At 48.9% G+C, this 23981-nt stretch overlaps 1 protein-coding gene across 3 annotated transcripts in view; it reads right to left on the bottom strand.

Annotated features, from left to right (window-relative positions):
* The window catches only part of LOC143422388 (protein groucho), a 50233-nt gene that overhangs the window by 12341 nt on the left and 13911 nt on the right, over nt 1-23981 (bottom strand). For 2 of the 3 annotated variants that reach the window (XM_076892976.1, XM_076892975.1), the window contains 5 exons: nt 14672-14769; nt 12798-12861; nt 7785-7829; nt 5631-5768; nt 464-743 (listed from right to left, as the gene is read on the bottom strand). In XM_076892976.1, coding sequence (XP_076749091.1) covers nt 464-743; nt 5631-5768; nt 7785-7829; nt 12798-12861; nt 14672-14769 — 625 coding nt within the window. The remainder of the gene's footprint in view (nt 1-463; nt 744-5630; nt 5769-7784; nt 7830-12797; nt 12862-14671; nt 14770-23981) is intronic. The other variant, XM_076892977.1, reaches the window with a different exon arrangement.

The raw sequence follows: 23981 nt of genomic DNA, 5'->3' as shown, positions 1-23981 counted from the left end.
TTCGAATGCTTCGATATCGTCAATGATTCATTCGCATTGTGTTGGAAATGAACCGTTTATGTATTTAGTTGTTCTTATCGACAGAATATTTTACGGCTTACGTATTTGAACAGTCATCATCGTTACACTCGTTGACTCTTTCAGTCAAGTGAATCATCATCGCCGCGCAAACATTATTTTTACTGGTAAATTAGAATAACCGTTGAAAAGTCATTATGATATTCTCTTTGTATAAAACAGTCTCTTTCTTACCCGACGAAAAGAAAAACAAACTAGAAACTCGTTCAAGAGAAAAAGAAACATAGATAGAGAGCGAGAGAGAGAGAGAGAGAGAGAGAGTCAGTGTCAAAGGATTAAAAACGGAACGGAACGAAACGGGACGCATCGCGCGTTTGAGATTAAAAGAAACATTTTTGTTTGGCCAGAGAAAATACGGTCAAAGAAAAGAAAATATAGTGCTCACCGCCATTGCTCTTTAAATCGTCGGGTTGACCACGGTGCAGTTCCGGTTTACTTAGCATCGAGAGTGGATGCGCCGCTGTTGACCCGGGTGCCGTTGCGGCTCCCGGCGTCAGGCCAAGACCAAGAAGAGCGGCGGAGGCGGAAGTCGGCACCGGAAGTCCAGCAGCTGGCCCTAGTCCCGGAAGTCCGGGTAGACCAGGATGAGCGCCTATCGCCGCCCCCGGTGGCAGTTGTTGAGCGTGCATTTGCTGCAGCAGTCTTGATATGTCGGGTCTCTGTTGCTACAACATACGAAAATATAATTATCCATCGCGTTGCGACGCGATACAATTTTGTCGGCGAAAAGAATCGATTATTAAATCTAAATTGTGGACACGAAATTTCCTATTTACTAAATAATTGCTGTATCAACAAGAGAATGGAAAATAACGACCGGATCCTTCGGACAACGATACTGCATGTTAATAATTACCTATTAATTATAAAGCAGCACAGTATTTCTACAATATGCGCGAATTAATTCATTGATTTGTAACCTGGTGTAAATAATGGCCCTCTGAATTTCGATCGCAGTGTGAATTACGTATACGTGAATTTCGATGTAACCTGATACAATTATTTATGCACACAGATAATTCAACGTCTTTCCTCTATCGTGGCGGTGGAACGGTTAAACCGTTAATTCCATTGTACAGGCATTAATGAAATCGCGGGGCAACAGGTTGTACAATGTAGAAAAGAAGGTCGTGGGTACCACTGTCCAGCAATCGAGCTACCACTTTTCGTCGGTACTAACAGCTCGAGCCGCAAGATTATCCAACTCGAGGTACCGCCGTTCCTCCCCCAGGTATACGTTCCCCTACGTGACACCACTGACGCGGGTCAGGATGAAATGTCATCCCCGAGAAAGCCCCACCTGACGTGACGCGTTCGCCAACAGCAAGGGTGAAAACGAATCCCCGTCTGGAGGACCCTCGCAGACGAACGACGATGGTCACGCGGGGCCATACCAAACGGTGCTCCGCAAGAAGCAACGCGAAACAGAGGGGGATGAAACAACGAACACGAGACCGGACAGGCCGACGAGGACAGAGGGAGAAATAAAAGAACAGGGGGTAGAGAAATCCAGCGTAAGATCAAGAGGGGATAACAGAGGCCGGTAAACTCGTTACGTGCGCGAATCGTGCTTATCGTGGATTTCACTTAGGTATTTAGGGTCGACCACCGTGGATAAAAAGGGACAAGGAGAGAGAGGGAGGGAGAGAAAGCAACACGAGGCACCCGTGGAACCTCGAGGGTCGTGGCCGCCCCGTCGAGGGTGGATTATGCGAAATAACCCCTCTCGGGCTACGCGCCGATTGTGTACGATAGTTATTTTCCTGGACTGTCGCTGAATGGGCCAAGAGAGAGAGAGACGAGGGGTCGGTGGTTCTCGCGCGTGTGGTATATAACCCTGCTCTTCCCGCAGGGACGTATTTGCGCCGCCCTACGCACGTGTACCTACTCCACGGATGTTGCTTGCAATTTGCCTTGCGGCCACTCGACTTCCGGCGAGGGGCTTTTGACGCGCCAACAACTTTTTCTATGCGAGGCGGCCCCGTTCGACGTACGGCCACGAGGGTCCGCGAGGGATCGCGCGAGACGTTCAACGATGCAAGAGCAGCCGGATGGAGGGACGCAGGGGACACCTCGTCGACGTTCATTTTTCAGGGGGTATCGATTTTTTAAAGGGACGCTCCGGTTTTCGAGGTATCGCGTCGCTCTCAACCACGCGGGCGATAAACGACGTTTGATGTTTCATGCGGTATTTATTGGAGGATTTTTTGAATACTTTTCGAGGGGCGATTGCGCAGGTTAGCGACCATAGTTGGCACGAGGAATTTTTATATAAAAAGACACCGTCACCAGAGACTGTCGCAATGGAACGTTTTCAGAAGGGTGGAGGGAATTTAGAAATGTAATTTTCAAACGTCGCATGACGAATGATGTTAGAATTAGAGTGAAATAATGGACGAGCACTTGAGCGACCCGAATATTAAATGGCACCAAGTATCTCGATTTGCTCCGGAGCTTCGCAGTGGTAGAAGAAAATTTACTTTATTTCAGATATGTTTGCTCCGCGGGATATTTTAGTCGCAGTCAGATCCACGATTTTACGAGGAGAGAGGAGCGTACCAAAGTGTTTATTTTAACGAGAAACAACTGGCTACTAAATAATTTTATCGGGCACCAAAGATAACCTTTGACTTCGCCCGAATTTATCGCGAGGATTTAAAACGCACTACACCCGTGCGACAAAAATACATTCCACCAAAAATATGACAGAGACCCCGACGTCATCGGCCCACTTTTCGTATTAACAACTAATTTTATTAACTTCGCAGCCACCTCCCCGCCCGCTCGCTCGTCGCCTGCGAGGAATTCGCTGCGCGCCGATTCAACGTGCGCGCAACTACACCCGTATACATTCTCCGATTCCAGCGACGCATTTCCATAAATTACCATTTTTATCTCGACCGCTACGACTGCGCGTATAACCTCGACATTACCGCGCGGTATCATCATTTCCCACTTCATACATAACAAAACGTATCGATTACATTTCGACACCCCTCGTCGAACCGTCCCACAAACAAGCGCGTAAAACCCAATCGTATACACCATTTTCCCCTATCTCGCCAAGAGCTTTGAAATAAAAAAAAAAAAAAACGAGAGGGACGGCCGGACAGAGAGCGAGAGGGAAAAAGCAGACAACTCACAATTTCGATCGTCGAACGAGCAGTGGGTAATCGCGTAACGATTATTCGACTGTGCGAGCAACAAGGGCTGCCAGGAGGAAAATGCATCGACGGCCCGGTTATTTTCATCGGAAATCGCATTTCACCGGCGCAATTACTCGCGACACGCCTCTGTGTATAACCCCTTCCAGTGTCGCAGGGTGAAAAAAAAAAAAAACCCCCCTCGGCCCAAGGGCTGTTGTTCGCGATAAATACGTGGATACACAGGGAAAATCGGCGAGAGCGCAGGCCAAATCGTCGGTAGCGCGTGCAACGGGCAAGCCCCCTGTCCCCCATCTCGTCGATGGTATTCAATTCGTATTCGAAGCAACGAGCTGGAGGCCTGGGACCGCGTCGCGTCAACGTTCGTGCGGCGCGGCGAACGAAACGTAATAGTCCCAAACGAGGTTTAACGCGGCGTGAATAATACGCGGGCAAAGGGTGGGTCGGATACGTTTGGGGGGAGGTTTGGCCGGTGTCCTGAGGGGGTGCTCGAGGGGTGGATCGGTCCAGCGGCGTCGCGCGTTGCCTGCGAGGTGCGACTCGTCCATATCTGTGCGTTTAAATACGTGTCGGGGAATACCCCGGGCGCGCCTCTACAAATGCACCCCTCTGACAGCAGCCAACGAGCAGAGGGTTGGTCGGGGCTCTGTCCTGGGTGTGCGTGTGCGGCACGCACGTTCGACGGTAGGAAGAAGAAGAGGGATGGTACGAGGGGGTGAAAGAGAGAGGTCCAATCGGGTACTGGGGTGCGGAGAGAGACAGAGCGAGTGAGAGAGAGAGAGAAGGAGCAGAGGGAGAATTGCGTTCCAGCGTACAGTGTTATTAAACGAAATATTGATTCAACCCCTGTTTACCGAGTAATACATATTCATGGGGGTTGGCGCTTATGTCTATTTGCCTTCGTCGTCCCTTCAGCCTTTGGCCCCTCTCCTGTCGACCTCTGTCTCTGTTCCTGTTGGTTTGGTTCTCGTTGGATTTCGTTATATACGCCTTCCTTCTGTATAAGCGTCTACCTCTGTCTCGCTCACCCTCTCGTTCTGCCTCCCCGTCTGCCTCTATCCGGCTGGTTTCCTTGTCTTTATTTGGAGTTTCAACCCCCCAGGATTGCAGGACCGGAGTCAGTAAAACGTCTCCCCTTGTGTACCAGAGCGCAGAGAGTACGCGGTTGTACAGTGGAAACGAGGAGTGCATGTGCACGTGTCACCGCTGCCGGCTTCACCTTGTACCCCACTGTTAGCCGGCGCTAAGTGCACGCACTGATTATGTCCCCACATGCCGATGACGCGTATTACGCAACTGCAGATTGCGGTTTGTGTCACGACCTCGATCGGACGATTTGTAGCGGTCGGGCCCGCGCTCGTTAAATCGAGGACGCCGTACCGAGTGTCCGATGCTGTTCGCACCGATCCGCACGGATTGTATCTGATTCCATTTTTTATTTTTCATCTTTTTTTTTCTTTCCGATTAAGTGATTTTTACGGTTCGTTCGTGTCGCTCGTTTGGACGAGCGTGTCAGGGTAAATAAATGTCCTGATGGAAAAAGTTACGGCGGTCGAAAACAATGTCGATGTACATCTCTTTTTGTAGCGGACCTTGATAAAAGTACGATGCATACGGGGGTGATAAAAGGAAGAAACGAAACGGATAAAATACCACCGCGCCCAGTTTGAACGCCACGCCTAACCGGGCCGGCAGTTCCTCAATTTGTTTAATCCACGCAGGCAATTTACAGCATAAATTACCAGACTGAAAGGAACTTCGATTCGGCGGTGTTTTTTAACACGCGCCGGACTCGCCGCGTCGCACGTGCACCGGGAATAATTCAACCGTGGCAACGAGGGCCGTGCATTCGTTTAGGCCATCGTCGGCCACGGGAATTATTCAAGTCGTGCGCGCGAGAACCAACTCGGAACTCAATTATACGTGCCACGGCGGCCGAATGCCAATTTCGCGTCGACCCTGGCTATCGCCGCGCCGCCGCCCATGAGTATGAGAAAAACGTTCTCCACCGGAAGTCCGCCGTTGGAGACACTCGACACGAGAAGAAAGAACTAGCGGTAGTATTGGGTGCGTCGCGAGTGGATTCGAATCCGGCTGGTGATTCGAAAGGGCGAGGCAACTCTATCGAAAACGAACTCGTACCTAGACAAGATGAGTTCTCCGAAACGTAGACTGTGCATCATTTTGCGCGTCGACTCCTGTTCCAATGAAATGGTTTTCAGATATTGAAATTGCTAGCTTCGGTTACGCTACGACTAGCCTTTTTCTATACAAATACGCGCGATGCAACGATGCACCTGTTGCGATATCTTGCCACGGAACGCCGATCAAGCAACCGCTATCGTTTGTTCGAAAATTAATCAATTAGACAGCACGATGCACGCTTACCCCAATTATGGAGTTCAACTCCGTCATCGTGATCTGTTTCGCTCTGTCAACAGCGGTGGCCACTTGCTGCTGATGCTCCTGCGACAGAAAGGGCAGGATCTGTCCGATGATCGCGTTCAGTCTCTTTGATATTTCAGCCTGCGAAACAGAAAAACTTGTAAACGTCGATAGAATGCATTTGGATATTTTTTTATCACGTTGTTCTTTAAAACAGCCATACGATAGACGCGTGGAATACTAACTAGGGAGGAGCGTTAAAAAGAAAAGAGGAAAGCTCGGGGTTCCTAGTCTAAAAGGACCCACCGCCGACCGCGCGAGCTGTTAAGTCAGCACAGTGGGTGATCGCTCGACGCGTGAGAGCTTCGCGTAGTGAAACGCGCCGGTAACAAAGTGCATAAAAGAGGGAGGAAGCTTTTATTTCGTTTTCGCGGCGAACACATGCCTTCCAGCTGCCCGGAGGGATCAAAAATATTTTCGGCTCGGCTCGCTTTCCGTAAGCGAGCCGTTCGAACCGTGGACACTTTTAACAGGCCATAGAGTAAAATTAGACGCACGAAAAGTCGGATTATTGTTGCCGTGAAATTACGTTCCGACCTGATTTTCTCGATCGCGTCTCCTCGACTCTCAACGATTGGCCGTGTGACGGGTGAACCAGTGTTAAAGCGAATTGCATACGCGCGATTCCCCGTAACCGCATTACCCATTCATTCGATTTTGATAACGAATGCTACGGAATGCAAGACGCGAAAATGAAACAGATTGACCAACTCCATAGAATTATACGAAATGTTTAGCTTGCATTAGATCGAGATAAATGAAAAGTCGAAGCTCAAAATTAGAACTCTAAAAATACAATAAGATTGACAAGGAAAAAACTACCCCCGAAACTGTTTCACACGCGAACACGTTTCGTCCCCGACGCTCTCCTCGACTCATTTGTCCCGAGACTTCAAACACGTGTCACGCATTCACGGCCAGCCAAATTTATCTACACCCATCTGAATGATCGTTACCTTCGTTTAAAAACGAGAGATCGGTCTCCGTCATCGATGCGCCGCTCCTCTCACTCTGAAACCGTTCGAAGAACACGCAACGGGCCAAGCAATATTTCCCCGCCGCGTCCGTTGGGAGCGGCTCGGGGAACGGGAACGCGATCTCCTCTCATCGTCGAAGGCAGATACGCGGAACGCGCGGGATATCCATCGAACCGGCGTATTTCTAGCGCGAGGATGGCCCCGTGGCTCTATTTTCGTCGCGAGGAGCTCGCGAGAGGCGCGGTAGCACCGCGGAAATAAGCGACGCGGTCAGACATAAGACGGATGATTAACGAGACGCGCATAAAACCCGTTCGCGTCACGGCTCGGCTTCGGCCGGGTCTAACGAGCCGATCTCGTGTCTCGCGCGTTCTATTCTATTTTACGCAGGAGACCCGTAAACGAGGCGTGGCAGACGGGCCGCGATAGAAAAATGTTCGCGAATGCGTTATCTGGCTAATTGCTAGACCGCGGCCGTTTATGCAAATTCGTTTCTGCCCTGTAAACGCGGCTGCGGAGATCGAGTCAGCGCGGGGATTTGTTTCACCTACGGTTAACTACGACCCGCGGGTACTTCGCTTCGGATATTTTTCATAATCTCTCCTATTTACGTCTGTCCCGTTGCTCCTCCTCGCGCGTTTAAATTTTCCGTAGTTCCGGTTACGTTTACAATTTCGCAATTGCTCCAGAACTGAGAAGAGCCTCTGCAAGTAAAGTTTAGGTGTTTCCGCGAATTTTGTGTACTTTTGAAAAATCGCTCGTGCTTCTATCGACTCGAGTTTGATCGAACTTCGTATTTCAGAGCTGCAGCAAAATTTCTACAGACATTTCGGCGCGATTTCTTGAGACACGAAGAACGCGGGGGAAGGCTAGCGATTTATCGAACGCGTTCCCGGAATAGAGAGGCCTCGCTCGCGTAGTCGAAAGTGGCGGGCTGCATTTTCGCGGAGTTCTTGCCCCGTGTCGTCGAGTCATCGCGGCGAATGTTTATTCGGCCGTGTACACGAGGCAAACTTATCCCGCTTTAATAACTACGGCAAACACGCGACGTTGAACCTCGAGCGAGCCTCGAAAGAGTACTGCGCGCCGACAGGAGAGACAGCTGTGACGAGATTCTTACCTGTTTGTGCATCTCCACGTTTAGGCCGTACGACATCTCGTAGTACTGCAACAGAGAAAGCGAGGCTACAATGTATCAATTTTATGTGCTAGAGTTAACGTGCTACTCGTTTGACTTAATTACGGACAACTCCATTTTGAGGAGGATTCGGGAAGCTGCGACAAGGAGGATAAGTTTCAACTTCTATTTCGGAGGAAAGGGATATTGGAAATCCTTCGCGCGCGTTTCTATTAATGGTTAAAAGCGGATAAGACAGTGGAATGTCTGACGAAATCCTGTATGAGTGCGCGCAAGCATCCGCATTGCACACACCGGCTTATGTGCTCTTAGCATTAGTGCACGTGTACGCGGAGGATTTTGAGCGTCGCCTTTCTCGAACACGAAGCCCCGAACGCAATTTTGTTATTCTTGACTTTCGTCTTGTTTTCGCTTCTAGAATGGTACCTTCGAATATCTCCCAGGAATAACCGAACTCCCTGCGGTTCTCCTCGAGAATGCGTAGAGGCGCAGAAAGATTACAAGAAAGCGGACGATAATCTTGCTTGCTCTAAAAATTCCAGCCGACGATTCGTTCGATTCGTGCTCCGTAATCGGAAAACCGCGTCAGATTCCAGCGCTCGTACGGAACAACAAGATCGAACAGAGTTAAATAAACAGTTTGACGAACGGTCGGAGGTGTTACGACACCGACAAACTCCTAGAGTGCCCAATGCGAAGTGTCTTTCATCGGCTATCAACGGCCGGTCGTTAGCGGGGACCGCGAAGAGGCGGTCATAATTGCGGTAAACGAGCATTTTACCGAAGAGACCGTTTTGTAGCGTCATTACTTAACAGTCGACTCGTAGCCACGGTTCTCGGCTCTCGGTCATTTAGCATCGCGTCCGTACGTGCACACGTACGTATAATACAATGTGCCGCGGCGTCTCTTCACCAGAGCAGCAATTTAACATCATTTGCCAGATTTGTCCGTGTCTTGCTACGTTATTTCGACGTTGTTCATTTTTTTTTTTCTCTTCCCTCTTTCTCTCCTACCTCTCACCGCTGTTCGCCATTTTTTTCCTCTCGTTTCTTGCCGTCGGTGAGGCGGCGTCGGAGTCGCCGCGGAGCACCACCTGGCCCCAGCCGCCACCTTGCGCGTCCACGTCGTCATTAACAACCCCGTGTACCATTAATCTCGAGAACGAGCTGCGGCGAGCGCCCGAGGGCTGAACTATATCTGCCACTCTCTGCACACCGGCATGCGGCTCCGCACCACTTTCCGCGGTAACGCGTTATTAATTATCGTTAATCGCGATAAACTTAATCGAGTCGTAGTCGAGTACACTCCAGAGACATGGACGGACGATAGCAAGAGAGAGAGAGAGATGGAGAAGCACGGGCGTGTGTACGTGTTTGCACGAGGGTGCGAACCGGGATGCGAGCGAGAGAGAACGAGAATCGGATAAATAGCTGGAAGAACAACGATAGAGAAAGAGAGAGAAAGAACGAGCATACGATCGAGCGATCGAGACAAAGATATCCGAGTATCTAGAATATGATAGACAGAGAGAGAGAGAGAGAGCAAGGGTAAGGGTAGTTGCGGGGGGAGGAAGGAAGGGTAGCAGAACGCGTGCAACACGCTCGAGAGTCAGGTACAGGTTCTTAATTTTACGGGCCATTAGCCCCGTAATTACACGGGTGAATTAATTGCGTCGTAAGTAAGTTATTCCACCCGAGGGAGAAGGGGGTAAAGCGAGCCACCGAGGACGGAAAGGAGGGGGAGGGTCGGAAAGGCTGAGGAAACGGCGGTAGGAAGAGGGCAGGAGGCAGAGGTTGTTAAGATCAACTGCAGCCAGCAGGAACCGGCAGCGACGATCAGCACCGGGAGCAGCGGCGGCGGCGGCAGCAGCACAGCCCTTAGTAGTAACGCACACTACTCCGGACCCAACTTCCGCGACTCATTATGGCTTGCACAACAAATTAACGTGACGGGCCTCGACCCCTGTACAACCGGGCGTCCTTAACGTGGCGCTTGTTAATGAACTCGACAAAGTGAACGAGAAAAAGCACGCGATCTCTCCCTCGATTCGCCACCCCGCCGTCGCCGACGCCGTCCTCCTTTTTTTTTCTCCGTCTTCTTCGTCTTCATCTGGTTCTTCCTCCCCGCGTCTCGCCCGCTCTCCGCCGCTAACTCCGTTGGCATGCCCCGCCTTGGCACCGACACCCCACCGAGATGTACTCTGTACACGTCGTTTAAGCGAGTTAACAAGCGGTCTTTTGTTAGAGACCTGGCCTTTTTTACTGCCGCCGGTACTATTGCTCGAACAGCTCTCCGAGACGGAGAGGGACGAGATCTCTTGTTAAGGGGGCATAAACGATCGGGCCAAGGCGTGCCAGAGGTGTAATTCTGCCCGACAAATTTTTATTGACCGGACGGGTGAACCCGACGGGAATCGATCAGCCACCCTTCGAACGATACTCGAGAAACGTCTTGGTAAAGTAATCTCGTATGGCAGCCGTTCCTTTATTTCTCGCTACTACCGAAAATCTGATTGAATTTTCGAAAATCTCAATAACGGCTAAGTGAAATACGTGGCTACGTCGTAACCTGATTAAATTTCCTCGGAGAATGATTCACCGATCCGTGCTCGAGAGCGATCATCGCCGCTCGACAGCATGGCGGCGTAAAATAGAACGAGTGATAAAAAGGGAAGAAGCCAAAGTCCCGCGGTATTAATACGTACATTCACCGCGCGCAACGATGTACACCAGCGCGCGTTCGACGATATTTATGGGATCGTTCATAGAATCCGGTATCGTTAGCGGCGAACAATGCGTTTAGTGCACGTTACACGCAATAATAGCGTCCCGGGGGCAGCGAAATCTACATTCCACGAGAACAGGAATTATGAGACAGAACGTGTCTTGGGTAGGTCTCGCGAGAAACATCGTGGCTCGTGTCGATAAATCTCCGCGGGGTTTCCTTCTCTCGCTCTCTCTCTCTCTCTCTCTCTCCCCATTTCCCAGTGCACGGCAACTTCCCCCGGGCGGCGGCCGTGTTGGCTCGTTCGCTTGATTAATCGTGTTTAAACTAGTCGCCTCCGCGCCAATTAAGACTGTACAACGCCTCGTGGCAAGAGCAGCAAGAAAGGGCCGTGGTAGACACACCCTCGGTATCGGGGCGAGCGTCCGAGGAAAAACAGGACCCAAGGCGGAACGCGACGCCGGCCACGTCAAGGGACAACAATAAATTAGTATCGACCAGATGTATATACGTATACGTGTCCCGAACAAGACGTCGCGTTTAAATACGTAACAGGCGAACCTCCGTTTGTCGGTGCGCGTGCTTGGGAGGTAAAGCGGAAAAGTGTGAGATGTAATCTCGTTGATTAAATTACACCACTGGAACCAGGCTTGTTCCATACTTTAAACGTATCCAGAGAATTACAATCGACAACGATGGGACTAGTTTAGTATCGAAGGGGAGGCTTCCGCGATAGCGATCCGACACGGAACCAACGCGAATAGATTACACGCGCAGACGAGCCTTTTCTACGCTCGCCTAATTAACTGTTATATAAAAAGAAGGTCTCGAGGAAAACATCGTGCACCGCGGACAACTCCGACGAATCACTTACGCCGCCCCTCCTCTCTTCCTAAACAAGAATCAGAGGGCAAGTTCGAATTAACGCGCTCGAGATACCGAATCGGCTTTTTACCGCGTCCCGAATAAGCTATAGCCACGATATCAGCGTCGATTAATTATGTCACCGGGTCCCCGATAAACTCCCGGCGCGAATACACGCGCGTGACCGCGCGCGCGCGCGGTCCAATTTTGCGAGGGTTAACTGCGGGGCATTTACCATGAAAACGTCCGGCAATAAATCCCATCTTGCGTGCGGCGAGCGAATGCCGGTCGGATTTCCTCGCGGGACACGCGGATCGGTATAATTAGACTGGTTTACGGCGGTCGATCGTTGCGGGAAGCGTTCGGAGGGCGCGCACCCCCGGTCGGGCCGACTACATTATCTTTCAGCGTTGCTCGCGCGCGCCGCAATCCCCGGTTCTGTTACTTTGTCGTTAAGAGCCAGCGCGTACGATCCGTCTCGAGACAGACGATACGCTGCGTCGCTCGAGCGACGAGGAACACCCCCCGAGGGACCCCTCGTATACGCGTACGCGGTCAGATCTGCATCGCGATACACGCATGTGCACGGGCTCGAGACGTGCAACGTGCATTTAAGTGTTCCGATATCGGTATCAGTCCGGGGAGATCGTCTCGAGATATCGAGGGAGACGGGGGGGAATTGATGTTTCGGATTTTCCAGTTTAGCGTTTATTCTCACCTGAACATCGTCGGAGAGATTGCGCGGAGATACGTGTACGTGCCGCGTTTTTTTCCCTTTCTCGAAACTCGCGTCGACGCGTCGAGAACGCGAACCTTCGACTCTCTACGCGTGAATTTCGCGAATTTCACTCGACGCTTTACGATCGGCGGTCAGAGCTTGGCAGGAAGTAGGCGATTAACTTTTACGGAGCCGATCGATTCGATTGAAATACGTAGTCTGTAAGCCCGGCAATTGAGTAACGCGATATCGGGACGCGAGCCACGGTTGAATCGATGAGAACCGCTGCCTGTTGGAATCATTAGCTATGCACAGTAGGTGTGCAAGATAAATATACGGATAGACGTGCACACGTGGCCCGTGGTGCCTTCTGTGTGCATCCGTGGTGCCCGTGTACCTGGAGCCGGGCGAATGTGCGAGGCGTAACAGGCCAATGTAAAGTCGGTGCGGCGAGGATGCAATTAATGCTAAGAAGCCGAGGTGGTTTAGCGGTCGAGCAAGCATGATTATCCTGGATACGGAAAACGAGGGAGCACCAGAGATAGAGATACCGTAGGACTCGGCGCGAGGGAAATGGAGGGAAACTTTAGTAGGAGACACGGACCGTGCACGTGTACCAGAGAGCAAGAGGGAGAGAGGAGAGCATGGATTTAACCGGAATTAGTGTAACGGAATGGTAATTCCTTACCATCACGTAATGTCGCTGGATCTCGATCTTCTCCGTAGCTAGTTTCTCGCACTCGAGCTTCAGCCTGTAAACAGATAGAGAGAGAGACGTGTATAGATTTTCAGAATGGTTTTGGTATTGCACGATCGTCCCTTCCCCCATTATCTTTTCTTATTCAAATAACAATATATACAGAAATTTTAGTTAAATATATAATCGATTCGTCAAGAAGGATATACAAAAGTTGGAAGCCTCCGCGAATCGTAAAGCAATGCAAACGAACGTGGAAAAGAAAAACGATCTCGTAACAGCCAACTGACATGTGTCATCCCGGCAATTTAGATACGGATTTCGTTCTGTCTCGAAAAAATGACTAAAACTTCCCGTTCCACCGTTTTATCGCGTCAGTGCCCCGCTTTGTTAGCGGAGATAACGTTATTACAGGAAAATCCCCTTCAGCATGTTCATCATCTTCGTTAGATACACGTCGATCTGCTCAATTGCGAAACCCGGTATTCCCGACGACGCATCCTCTCGTCAAACGATTTTAATCCACATTTATTATTCCGCTTTCAAGCCAGAGACACTCTGTCACTGATCGAACGCGGGCCACTTATCATCGGACACTCCGCGTAGAGTCTTTGCGCAGCGAGAATATCGCTCGCCAGGCAGGCCCTATCATCCTATCCCGTCGTTCTCTCTTATACCCCGTGACATCGGCTGGGAACAATGCCGTGTACGTTTGCCAGCTTAAAAAAGAAAAAAAAAGAAAAGAAGAGAAAAAGAGAAGAGGGTAAAAAGGAAACAAAGACGAGGAGGGAAAGAAGGAAAGAGAAAGGGGGTGAAGAGGTTGAAAGTTCCGAGCTGGGAAGTTCCAAGCTGTAGCGGAACAATGAAAGTTTCGATCCGCGAAACGCTGAAAAATGCAGCAGCAGCAGCAGCAGCAGTGGCAGCAACAGCGACGGAGTCCGCGGAGGCTTCCTTTAATTTGGTATTCGCGGCGGGTACGCGGTGCGCACGGGGTGTCATTACGTGTCTGCCAGTGGCCACGCTGTTGTAAATCACTTATGGCTTTTGTGTATGTATCGCGTGCAAAGCCAAGGAAGCCAGCTGCACGAATTCCCAGGCTCTTCCTCGATCTGCGACCCTGGGCTTCAACCTGGGCGACGGTAGCTAGGCCCGGCTTACGTGTGTACGCGCGACGTCGAGACAAAAGGAGAACCCGGAGGATGAAAAGGCTGATGAGCAGGTGCCCGCTCGACTTAAATCGCTTTACGACTCTCCTCTCGCCCTTATCTTTTTTCCTTTTTTTTATCATCTCGCCTCTCGCTCTTTCGTTAGGCGATTTAATCAACTTATTCGAACCGGAAGACCTTTTTCGGATTAACCACCCGGCCAGCTGACTTTTTTAATATTCACTTCTTTGGCCCAGTGCCAGGGGGAGGAAACGAGAGTCGTAATAAGTGACTTGCAGAAGGCACGCGGACTCTTTCAAGCGAGTCGAACTTCTTCGAGTAATCGCTTCTGTGCGTCCCGCTCGTACACTTGTCGGTAGACAGGTTTCGTTCCGTGGGTATTGCGAGATCCCTCATTTTTTTCCAAGACCCGACTTCAATTTGGTTTTAGAATTCGATACAATTTTTCTACCATAATTCCTATCGTAAGAAGATTAATCACTAATTTGCTCCATGTCGATACGACGGTAGATACAAATAAAATAAAATTTCAACAGACAGATGCACCCGTGCACAAGTTTGAAGTCAGAAGGCGCGGCGAAAGATTAATCGCGAGTTAAACGAGTGTGCTCGTCCGTGTAACGAAACTGTGTTAGCGCGTTCCAAACTCGGGCCGAAATGATGTGGAAGTAATTACGGTACAAGGTGTTTCTCACTTACGCGTGGCATTGGTTCTGCAAGAAGTTGAATTCTTCTTTGATCCTATCGCAGGATTCTCCGACTGTGAATTTAATTTGCTGCCCGGGTTGCGGTGGACCCTGTAACAAATTAACAAGAAGAATATTAATAACCCAGCAATTAAATTAACGAGATCGTTAATCCTTTATTCTTCCAAATAGTTGGAGCATTAACATGACAAATGTTCGTCGAGCATTCAGAGATACTAATTACACACCGTTCGACATTTCGTTCTGATAATTACGCCACGTTAATTTATCGCGCGAGACAAAGCTCGTACCGTTTAATTTGCAAAAACAACTATAATTTCCCACCCTCGGGTACGTGCTTTCGTGCTTTAAAAAAGTTGTGTATACCTCGAGAATGACAAATGCGAGCCTGAGAGTTTTGCGGAACAAAATTCGACCGCTTCGACGGCGGTTATTGCGCAAGTTGAACGGCTGAAAATGGCTATCAGATTTCACCGGAATAAACCAGGGTTTAGTTCGCGAAAGTAGAGGAATACAGCGGTTAGAATATCTAACTTCATCGTGTGTGGTATCGTATTGTATCGCAGCAACACGTAAAACACGAGCGAACTCCGCAGTCTAAACTTTGTTCTATTAATCGTTCCGCGCGTGTTATGCGAAAACCACCGATGGCAGATTGCATATCATTATCTTTTTAGTCTCGATATACGCGGCTATTACAGCGACGAAAAGTAAGAACTCTCCAACATCCGTTCCGGCCGCTGTATGTTAACTACAAGTTTCGCAACCGCCAATGATAGTACTTAACTAGCCTCGATTATCGTCGAATCATATATTGTTTTTAATGTACCCGTATTATACTTTCTTATGTTAATTTGTTTAAAGTCCATTGGAAGTAGTTTCTTCCCAATCGCGTTGGCGTTACAATTCCCTCGCTGATAACAATCGCAGCGTAACGATAACGAGATAAATTTATAAATTTCGAATTCACCAAATAACCGTGTGTAATAGCACGTAACAGTATGGTAATTGATTAAAAGTCGCTTAATTTGATCAAAATTCAGGGCTCGTACAATGGAGGATCTACTGAAAACGACTGTCTGAGGGAGCGTCTGCAACTATTTGTACCTTCCCTCGAAATTTCGTCAAGATCGTCGTATTTCGAAGCTCCCGGCGTTCAACATTCCATTATGCAAATCCCGAATACCTTCAAATTGCATTCCGCAACTTCACCATCCGCAACATCGATGCCTCTGCATTAACATTTCCCCGGCCACAATAACCTCATTGTTAAACCCACATCTGGTTTCGACCTTCGCAGCCGATGCGTTTAACGCAACGTTAAATTTCCCGGCTCCGAGCCTCCCCTTTCCCGCCCCCTCGCCGGGAACAAAGGAGCAGCCACGTTTCCACCATCGAAACCGCGCAGACGAACCCTCATTAAATCCCATTAACATTCATTAAGACTCCGATTCTTCCACGAACTCGCGCATACTTTCGATCCCGCTCCGAGAAAAGAATTATTCAACTCCGTCGAAATAAAGAGGGGGTGGAAAGGGGGAAGAAAAGAGGGGGAAAGGAAGAAAGGCTGAAAGTACGAAACGAGAGAGAGGGAGAGAGAGAGAGAGAGAAGAGGAAAAAGAGGAGTAGGAAACACGACGGAAGCCGAGCGGTGCGCGCGACGTGAATACGCGTCAATGCAGGCGGTGAATAATTAATTTCGCACAGCTGTTCACCGTGGAAGGCGCGGGACGAATGCAGGAAGTAATGCGTTAGCCGATTCGCGGCTACGGCGTTGAGAAGAGGGAATCGGACAGGCGTAGCGATTGGGGTGCGCCGGTAAACAGCGAAAAGACGTCTAAACGCCATTGGCGATCGTGATGCCCGCGAGATCGCAACGCATCGCGATACGATAACGAGGATCGGATGTAGCAGGTGGATCTCGCGGTTGGCTTCAGGGTGAGATGCGATTTCAAACGATTTAGTTCGCTCCAAGAAATTCTACCCTTTCCAGGCATACTACTTAACTGGAGGGGGTGTTCCGCGCGGTATCTGATTCATTAAACAACGCGATTTTATTTTCCATCTAGATCGATTTTATTAAATATATATATATATCTCTTTAAAATGAAGAATCGCAAGTGCATAAATCCTACTTAATTCCGTTTTACCAAGTTTCTGGATACGTTTCAAGGAATACAGCTCGGCCCATATTTCTTGCGAGCGGAACGCAAGCTAGAACCGCCGCTGGCGGTGATCTCGAACGCGAAAAATATTGCGAAACTTTCGAATCGGATTTCGCGTATATCGTTGATACGAATATCGGGACCACGGCGACGGGGACGTGATTCCGTGCGTTATTGGGGATCCCGAAGAATGTTCGTGATAAAACGAAAGGAGGAACGCGACGTTGCGCGGCTGGATCGATGGATCGGAGAGCACGGGGTGTTTCACGCATCGATGGAAACTGCAAATCATAGGTTTTAAGTTTCGCGGCGATCCCGGCGTGTATACATAGCGCGCGGTTTTTGAAACCTTTCGCTGGTACTTGCACGCCGGAACCAGTTCCCTCTGAATGCCTGCTCGGGAGATTGATTAAACCTGATAGCCACGCAGTGCACACAATAATTTATTTTCCCGTTTTCTGCTGTTTAAATGCATGGAAAGTCGAGCCGGATCAAACGATCGGGAACAAAATGAATTCTCGATAAAAATAGCTGGACGAACCTTTCGAAGCGTTCCAATTTCTCAGCAGATAACCACGTTTCTTATACTTTAATCGAACTTCGGTCCCAAATTCTACGATACTTGGCAATATTCGATATTGCTGTACAACTCGCGAAGGAACGAAAATAGAAGAAGAACGCGTTCCGAAGGCGCGTCAGTGGAAAAAGACCGTCGCGGTCGCGAATTCACCTCCGGAATCCGATAGGGAAATATTTGCGTTCGCTCTCGAGACACCCCGTGTAGCTTGGGTCTTACTCGTTACATCGCTCAGCGTGCGCGCACGATTACACGTACCGTACCAGCCGTGGCCGGGGTATAGTCAACACGATCTCCCGACTGACTGCAACGGCCTCGCAGAGAGAGAGCAAGTGTTAATTACATGTTTGCGGTGTCCGCGAGGATTACACGGTACAACCGAAACTATGAACTTGCGCGGCCGAGGTGCAAGTGTGTGTGCGTGTTTCGAAGCTCGCGCACGTGGGTGCCCGTGGGTGCGCACGTGTGAAGCCGAGGGCGCGCGAGAGAGGGTTGTTCCGTTAACTACGTTCGCGGTGCACGGCCTACGCAAGCGTCGTCCTTCGACCGACCTGTAGATCGTGTCGGATACGGTACCCTACAACAAGGGTTACGTCGCTCGACGAGCATCCCTCTGCGTTTGGCTAGTGGAAATCGATCGAGGCCACGTAGTAATCGAACGTTGATAACGGTAAATGAACGTAGTAATCAACGATCGATCGTTGAAAAATCGGCTCCTTTCACTTGGAATGACTCACGATATCGATTTCCGGAGATGGAATGACGAAATGAAAATAGGAAAAAGCGCAACGGTTTTCGTATCTGTGTAAGTGACGCGTGACGACGACGACGACGACGACGACGGGTTTCTTTGAAGAGAGCGAAACGAACGGTCCTTTGATCGCATCGATTATTCCACGCAGCCTGATGGGACGAGTCGTTAATCTAACCGCGAGCTGGGCCCTCGCCGCGAATCGGTGGATCGTTCGCGTTCGACACGATAATTTGCGAAACCCCGTTGATTACTCGCCGCGGCTGAAAAGGAAGCAAAAAGGTTCGCTGATTAATCAGCGTCTGGATCCGCTGCATCCACCGCGGTTCTCTTGAGCGGAAGTGTGTAGCTCTCGAGATGGGTACTCCGTGAAGCGGCGGAGAAGCATCATCGTCGAACAAGAAGGGAAGAAGGCCAGCTCTATCCGAGAGTTATCTCGGGTTAAGCTGGAAGTGCATCGGGTGCCTCCTGACCTCGATCACAATCGAGCCGTTGTAATCGAATGAACCGTGAGCCTGGGCTCCCCCTTCTCTCTCTTTCCTCGGTTCAGCTGTCGGCGGCACTGAATCGATCGCGGAATCCATCGGGGTCTCTTTGCCAGCAAGATCCTTGCGGTTCCCTCTGCGGCTCTTCCGTCTGCTCCTTTATTCCGCGGAAAGAGACTCGATCGTCTGGTTTCAATAAAATATTGAATCCGGACACGGAATCACGGTCTCCGGTTAAACGGAGAATGGAGTGATAAAAGAAGAGTTACCAGCAAATTTCACCCACAATATTGGAATTTCTATTTACGGGGGACGATGGTAAGTGGTGGGAAGATATCCAGACGTGTTTCGTAGAACCGATTTTTCTACTCGATTCTTGTCTTGCGAAGTGCCAGAGTATAAGACGCCGGATTCGCGTTCGATAATGAAATATAAAATCTCGTAGCGGAACGGCGTTGACGTCAATGAATCTTGCATACCTCGTTCTCGCGCTGCATATTCATAAACCTCCATTTTGAATCCTCGAAATCGGACAAGTTTCCGTTCGATTATGCGAGTGGCTCGCGTCTTCGACGTGATTCCCGGCACGCACGTTCATGTGTACACTCGCGCACCGTCCGCGTTCCACGCAACGCTTGTTGCTGCAGTTTAAACGGTTCTTAACGCGAGCGGCACTTTGCGGCTTTTAGAGCGTTTCGGCTAATGCGCTAAAATGCACTTCGTTACGCCGTGCACCGCAATGCAAACCGGAGAACGCGCGCGCCGCGCGCGGTCGCCCCGACGGCCGCTCCCTTCGAAATAACGTATAGTTCAGAGATTTTCGCAATCCGCAGGCGAATTTGTCGTCGGAGAGGGAAATTCCCTGGGCAAGCGTCGCGCTGAGTTCGCCACGCGGAATAAATCCTCGCGACACCAGCGACGATGTCGCGCGAACAGATAGGAATTGTCGTAAATTACAAAAATTGAGGGTCTCGATGGATTTTCGATGGAGTTTGAAAATTATACGTGAAACCTAAGTTTCCCAAAAATTGAACTGGAAAAGTGTGAGAGAAAGTAATAGTCCTGCAGGGAGCACAAAATCCTGTTACAATTTTCTCAAAAATAATAAAGTTTAAATTCTCTCTCATTTTTTACCCCGACGTAATTCAAGTTTTATTAAAGTTGAGTTATAATTATTACAAGTGGAGGACGTAGATGACAAAAAACGAGCGACAGATTTGTCGATCTTTCGATCGATAATCGCTCAGCGTGCGATTAAATTTGTTTTCCAGGATTTTTGAAGCTTTCTTGTTAAATATAAGCATTCCCTCGACACATCTATGACTCAAAAATACAATATAAAAGATCGATATCGATCAATCAGTTAAGATATCTAATTTTGTCAGGAGAGGTGGTTCGACCAATAGAAAGCCACGACAATTAAGCCTGCCCTCGTGAAACAAAAACGTTTCTCCTCTTCTGTTTTTGTTGCAAATAAAGTAACGATCGCTCGATAACGACGAAATCCCGGGTTCCTCCGCTCGGTCGACACTTTTAACACCTTTAGGGGCAGCTTATCGAAAAGTAGCTGGTCCCCTACAGCCCGGTAATCGACTTCGATATTACATGCCTTTATCAGTATGGAAATATTTTCAGCGCCGGTTATCTTGTCCAACGACGCGGCGTAAATTTTACTCACCATCCGTGGAACTGCCGAGATGAAAGTGGCCTTTCTTACTTGACGAAGGCTCCTGAATAGTTATCGCGTGATAGCTATACGATGTCCGTAACCAATTTACATCCTATACGCATTTTTATGGCAACACGAGTGGCAAAATTATTTATGCTCAGCTTCTTTCGGGCCAACTGACTCAACTCCTTCGTGTAACAAGATTTTCCTAATGTCTACGTATAAGACGCGAATGATGCGCAACCCTTTTTAGTCTCGCGCGATTGGAAACCACTATTTAAGGTGTACCAATATAATCGTATTTCCAAAGGCTAATTTTCTCCGACGTATCGGATATTCTATTCTATTATTACTCAAAAGCGAATCCATTAGAACACAATGGTGAGTCGGAAAGGTGGCGGGGAGAGTATGCAAAAGACAAGAGCACACGCGAAACTTTTCGTGCCAGATAAAGCGCGACAAATAGTGTTCGACGCGAATAATAATGATGTCACAGGCTATTTATTCCCGGTTGATTCGGATCTCATTGAAAGGCGCTGTAAATCTTTCTCTGTTACAGCTCCAATAGCTTCTAATGACACGAGAGGAATCGTATATCGTGTGAAACTGGATGAAACCGAACGGCCATCAACGCAGATGCGCGGAAGAAATCTGCAGTTAGCTTTACTGCCGCGATACTTAATTCTATTTCAGTCAAGGATAGTTTACCAGTTGATATTGGGAGCCTCGACTGGCAAATCATTTATTGCTTAAAAGCAGGTGCCGATCAATTCCCTTTTATCTCTGCTCTCTGTCTCTCACTTCAAACGAAAATGATTTCGCTGACTCCTTCTCACAGCACATTGTAAAAGTGATTTTCGCGATTACAACTTCCTCTATAGCTCGTTCGAGCTTCTGTTATTAGTTTCTCTAAATACGATGCAACAAAAATAAATCATTAACGCTACTGATAAATAGTTTGATACGGTCCGACCGATACGCGGATATCACTGTAGGCGAAATATCTTTCACGGTGATAGATATATATGAAGTATAGAGATAAAAGCTATAAGCACACACAAGGGGAAGTTCTTGTTCCATTCTACGAATAGATTGTGTAAACAGTTTGTTTAAAACAGCCAGCTGTGTCCTAACACGCGTTACTAACTTCCTATCAGCAAATACCCACGCGATGCACTAACAATCGCCTGCGGGGTATCACTTTTTGCTGTTATACGATATATTTTACGTAATTTAATCAACGGGCGGATATATTTTCGTTCTCTTCGTGGTTATCAATCGCTAAAGGCGCGTATTTTGGAAGAATCTTATCGCGAAATAACGCTTCGGGCTACAAAGTTTCTGTATCGCATTTTTAGACGCAGCACCTTCGCAGATATGTTAATAAAGAGTTGCGCAACGTTGCTTACCCTCGATTTCACGATTCTACATTTTCCCCGCGAATTACCGTGAACGTAAAAGGCGAACTTTTTCGGAGCTCGCAAAAGGAACGCAATCCATTCGCTGGTGTATCGTCGAACCCTATCATGCACGACATTACCTTTCGCCAGCCACAACCTGGCTCACTTACACCCTATCAACCCGACCAGCACAATCGCGACCTAAAATAACACCTCGCCTCGTGCACGTTGCAACACAATGTTACTCACTTTTCCCCCCTCGCGTGCTCCGAAATTGGCGATCGAGCCGCGAGGAAACCACAGAATTCTACCGCTTGATACACACCGCGGGCGATCTCGCAAAGGAATCCAATCTCCCGTATTCCGACAAGAATAAGGCGAAGTACAATGCGAGTGTGCGCAGAGACCGCGCAGCGATTGGCTGAGCGTTATGGATCACGCTTCGAACCACGAAAAGTTTCGCAAAGTCATCGAGGACGATCGCTAAGAGCATGGAAAATCGGCTTTCCCCTTTCGCAAAGGGGTGATACTCTTCGGCTATTCGTGACGCAGCTTGCGGAATCTCCGCTGTTCGTACCTCTCCTTCTGCCCGTCTCGCCTCTTCAGCTGGAAGTATCATTAAAATCGCTGAAGCTTACTGCGCGAGCAAAGTACACGATGGTGTCGCGAGGGGTCTGCGGTCAGAGGTTACGCCGGCGGGGACTAGTTAGTTGCTAAATTCTCGAGATAGTGGAGCTAGGAGAGAGCCGAGAAACAGAGAGAGAGGTAGAGAGAGACGGGGAGAGGCGGCTCGGCAAAAGGTCGACCGTGGAAAGAGGTTCGCGTTGGGGTTGGACAGAGAACGGGTGGAATTGCGGAGAAAGAGAAGGGATGAAGGTGGTCACGAATGAGGGAAGTTGCGGTTCCCGTGGTCGACGCGGTTGCGGCTTAGGCAAATTGAGATAGTTCGCAAACCACCGACCAGCTGACCTAACCGTCACGCCAGGATGCTGGCTGGCGGGGCCCGCGCCGCGGCTCTCCTGGGAGAATTTCGCAGTTCGAAAGGAACTGCGGTGAACGCGAGGAGCTCGTTTCGATAGCGAGCTGACTGCGGTCGCACGGCGGAACGGGGAAAAAAGTCCCGAACGGCGAACAATGTTCGCGCAAAACTCGGCTAATTCGCGGAAATGTTTCTCTCCGAAACGAATCGACCGGCTGCGCTCCCGTTTTCGGTGGATCGATGGAAAAAAAAAAGAAAAAACACCCCTCTCTGCTGTACGCTCGTTTCGGGGAATTTGCTCTCGTGACATCGTTCAGAGTGTTTCTTTCTGCTGGAGGAGAAGAATGGAAAAATTGTGGCCAAGGGTAATCGTTTGCGAATTGATGGTTCCTTTATGATACCGGAAGCGGCGTAGAAAGAGAGGAGGGTAATTTTGTCGTCTCGTAATGGCTGGCGTTGGTCTACCCTTTTTTCGCTACTATTGCTTCGAGGTGATCGAAAAAAGTATTCGTGCACAGTATTAACTTGCAACTTACATTGAAAACATCAAGAAAAACAGTATCTTTGCTTTTATAAATAAATATCGGAAATCAAAAGTCGAGACTCGATAGAAAATTAACGTTATCTATAAATTATGATTAAGATTATCGACACGAAATTAAATTCACCGAGACATCAAAAATACCACTTAAATCGGGGCTTCGAAAATCATATCCGGAAAACATTTTATCGAGCGATCGATATAGCCGCGATAAAACATGTTCTACAAACACCCGTAGGTCGATCTTGATCGCCTATTGCTTATCTCGAGTACGTCCTTTGAATGGCTGTGTCGATAAGACCGGGGAGTACAATTTTTTACAACACGTTTCAAAAAGAACAGCCGATACAAGCAATAATTCCCATCGTCATTAACAATTTTCTATTCTCCGATCGTTTCGAGATAAAGGAATAATGAAATTAAAAGAATCGCCTTATCGTTCGCACACGTCAGAAATGGCAGTCCACGTGGAATCATTTGAATGATATTTTATCTAAACACAATAAACTCCAATTTTTCATCGCGCGTCGTATACTCGCGTTATATAATAGAATCCTAAATCAGATTAGATTGCGCTACCTCTAACCAGAGCCACGGCACACAAACCCTACCCTCTGCTCCGAGACCAGGTAAGTCTGTCGATCTAACGACGAGGGCGATAAAAATTCGGGGTGAAAGAATAATCGATACCATTCGTTATCGCGAACACGCGACAAATCATTCTCACGTACCGAC

Source organism: Xylocopa sonorina, chromosome 3 (genome assembly GCF_050948175.1).
Source record: "Xylocopa sonorina isolate GNS202 chromosome 3, iyXylSono1_principal, whole genome shotgun sequence".
In the NCBI taxonomy this organism is placed as follows: Eukaryota; Metazoa; Arthropoda; class Insecta; order Hymenoptera; family Apidae; genus Xylocopa; species Xylocopa sonorina.
The sequence above is the reverse complement of the archived record's forward strand: the minus strand, read 5'-3'. Positions and strand labels throughout refer to the sequence as shown.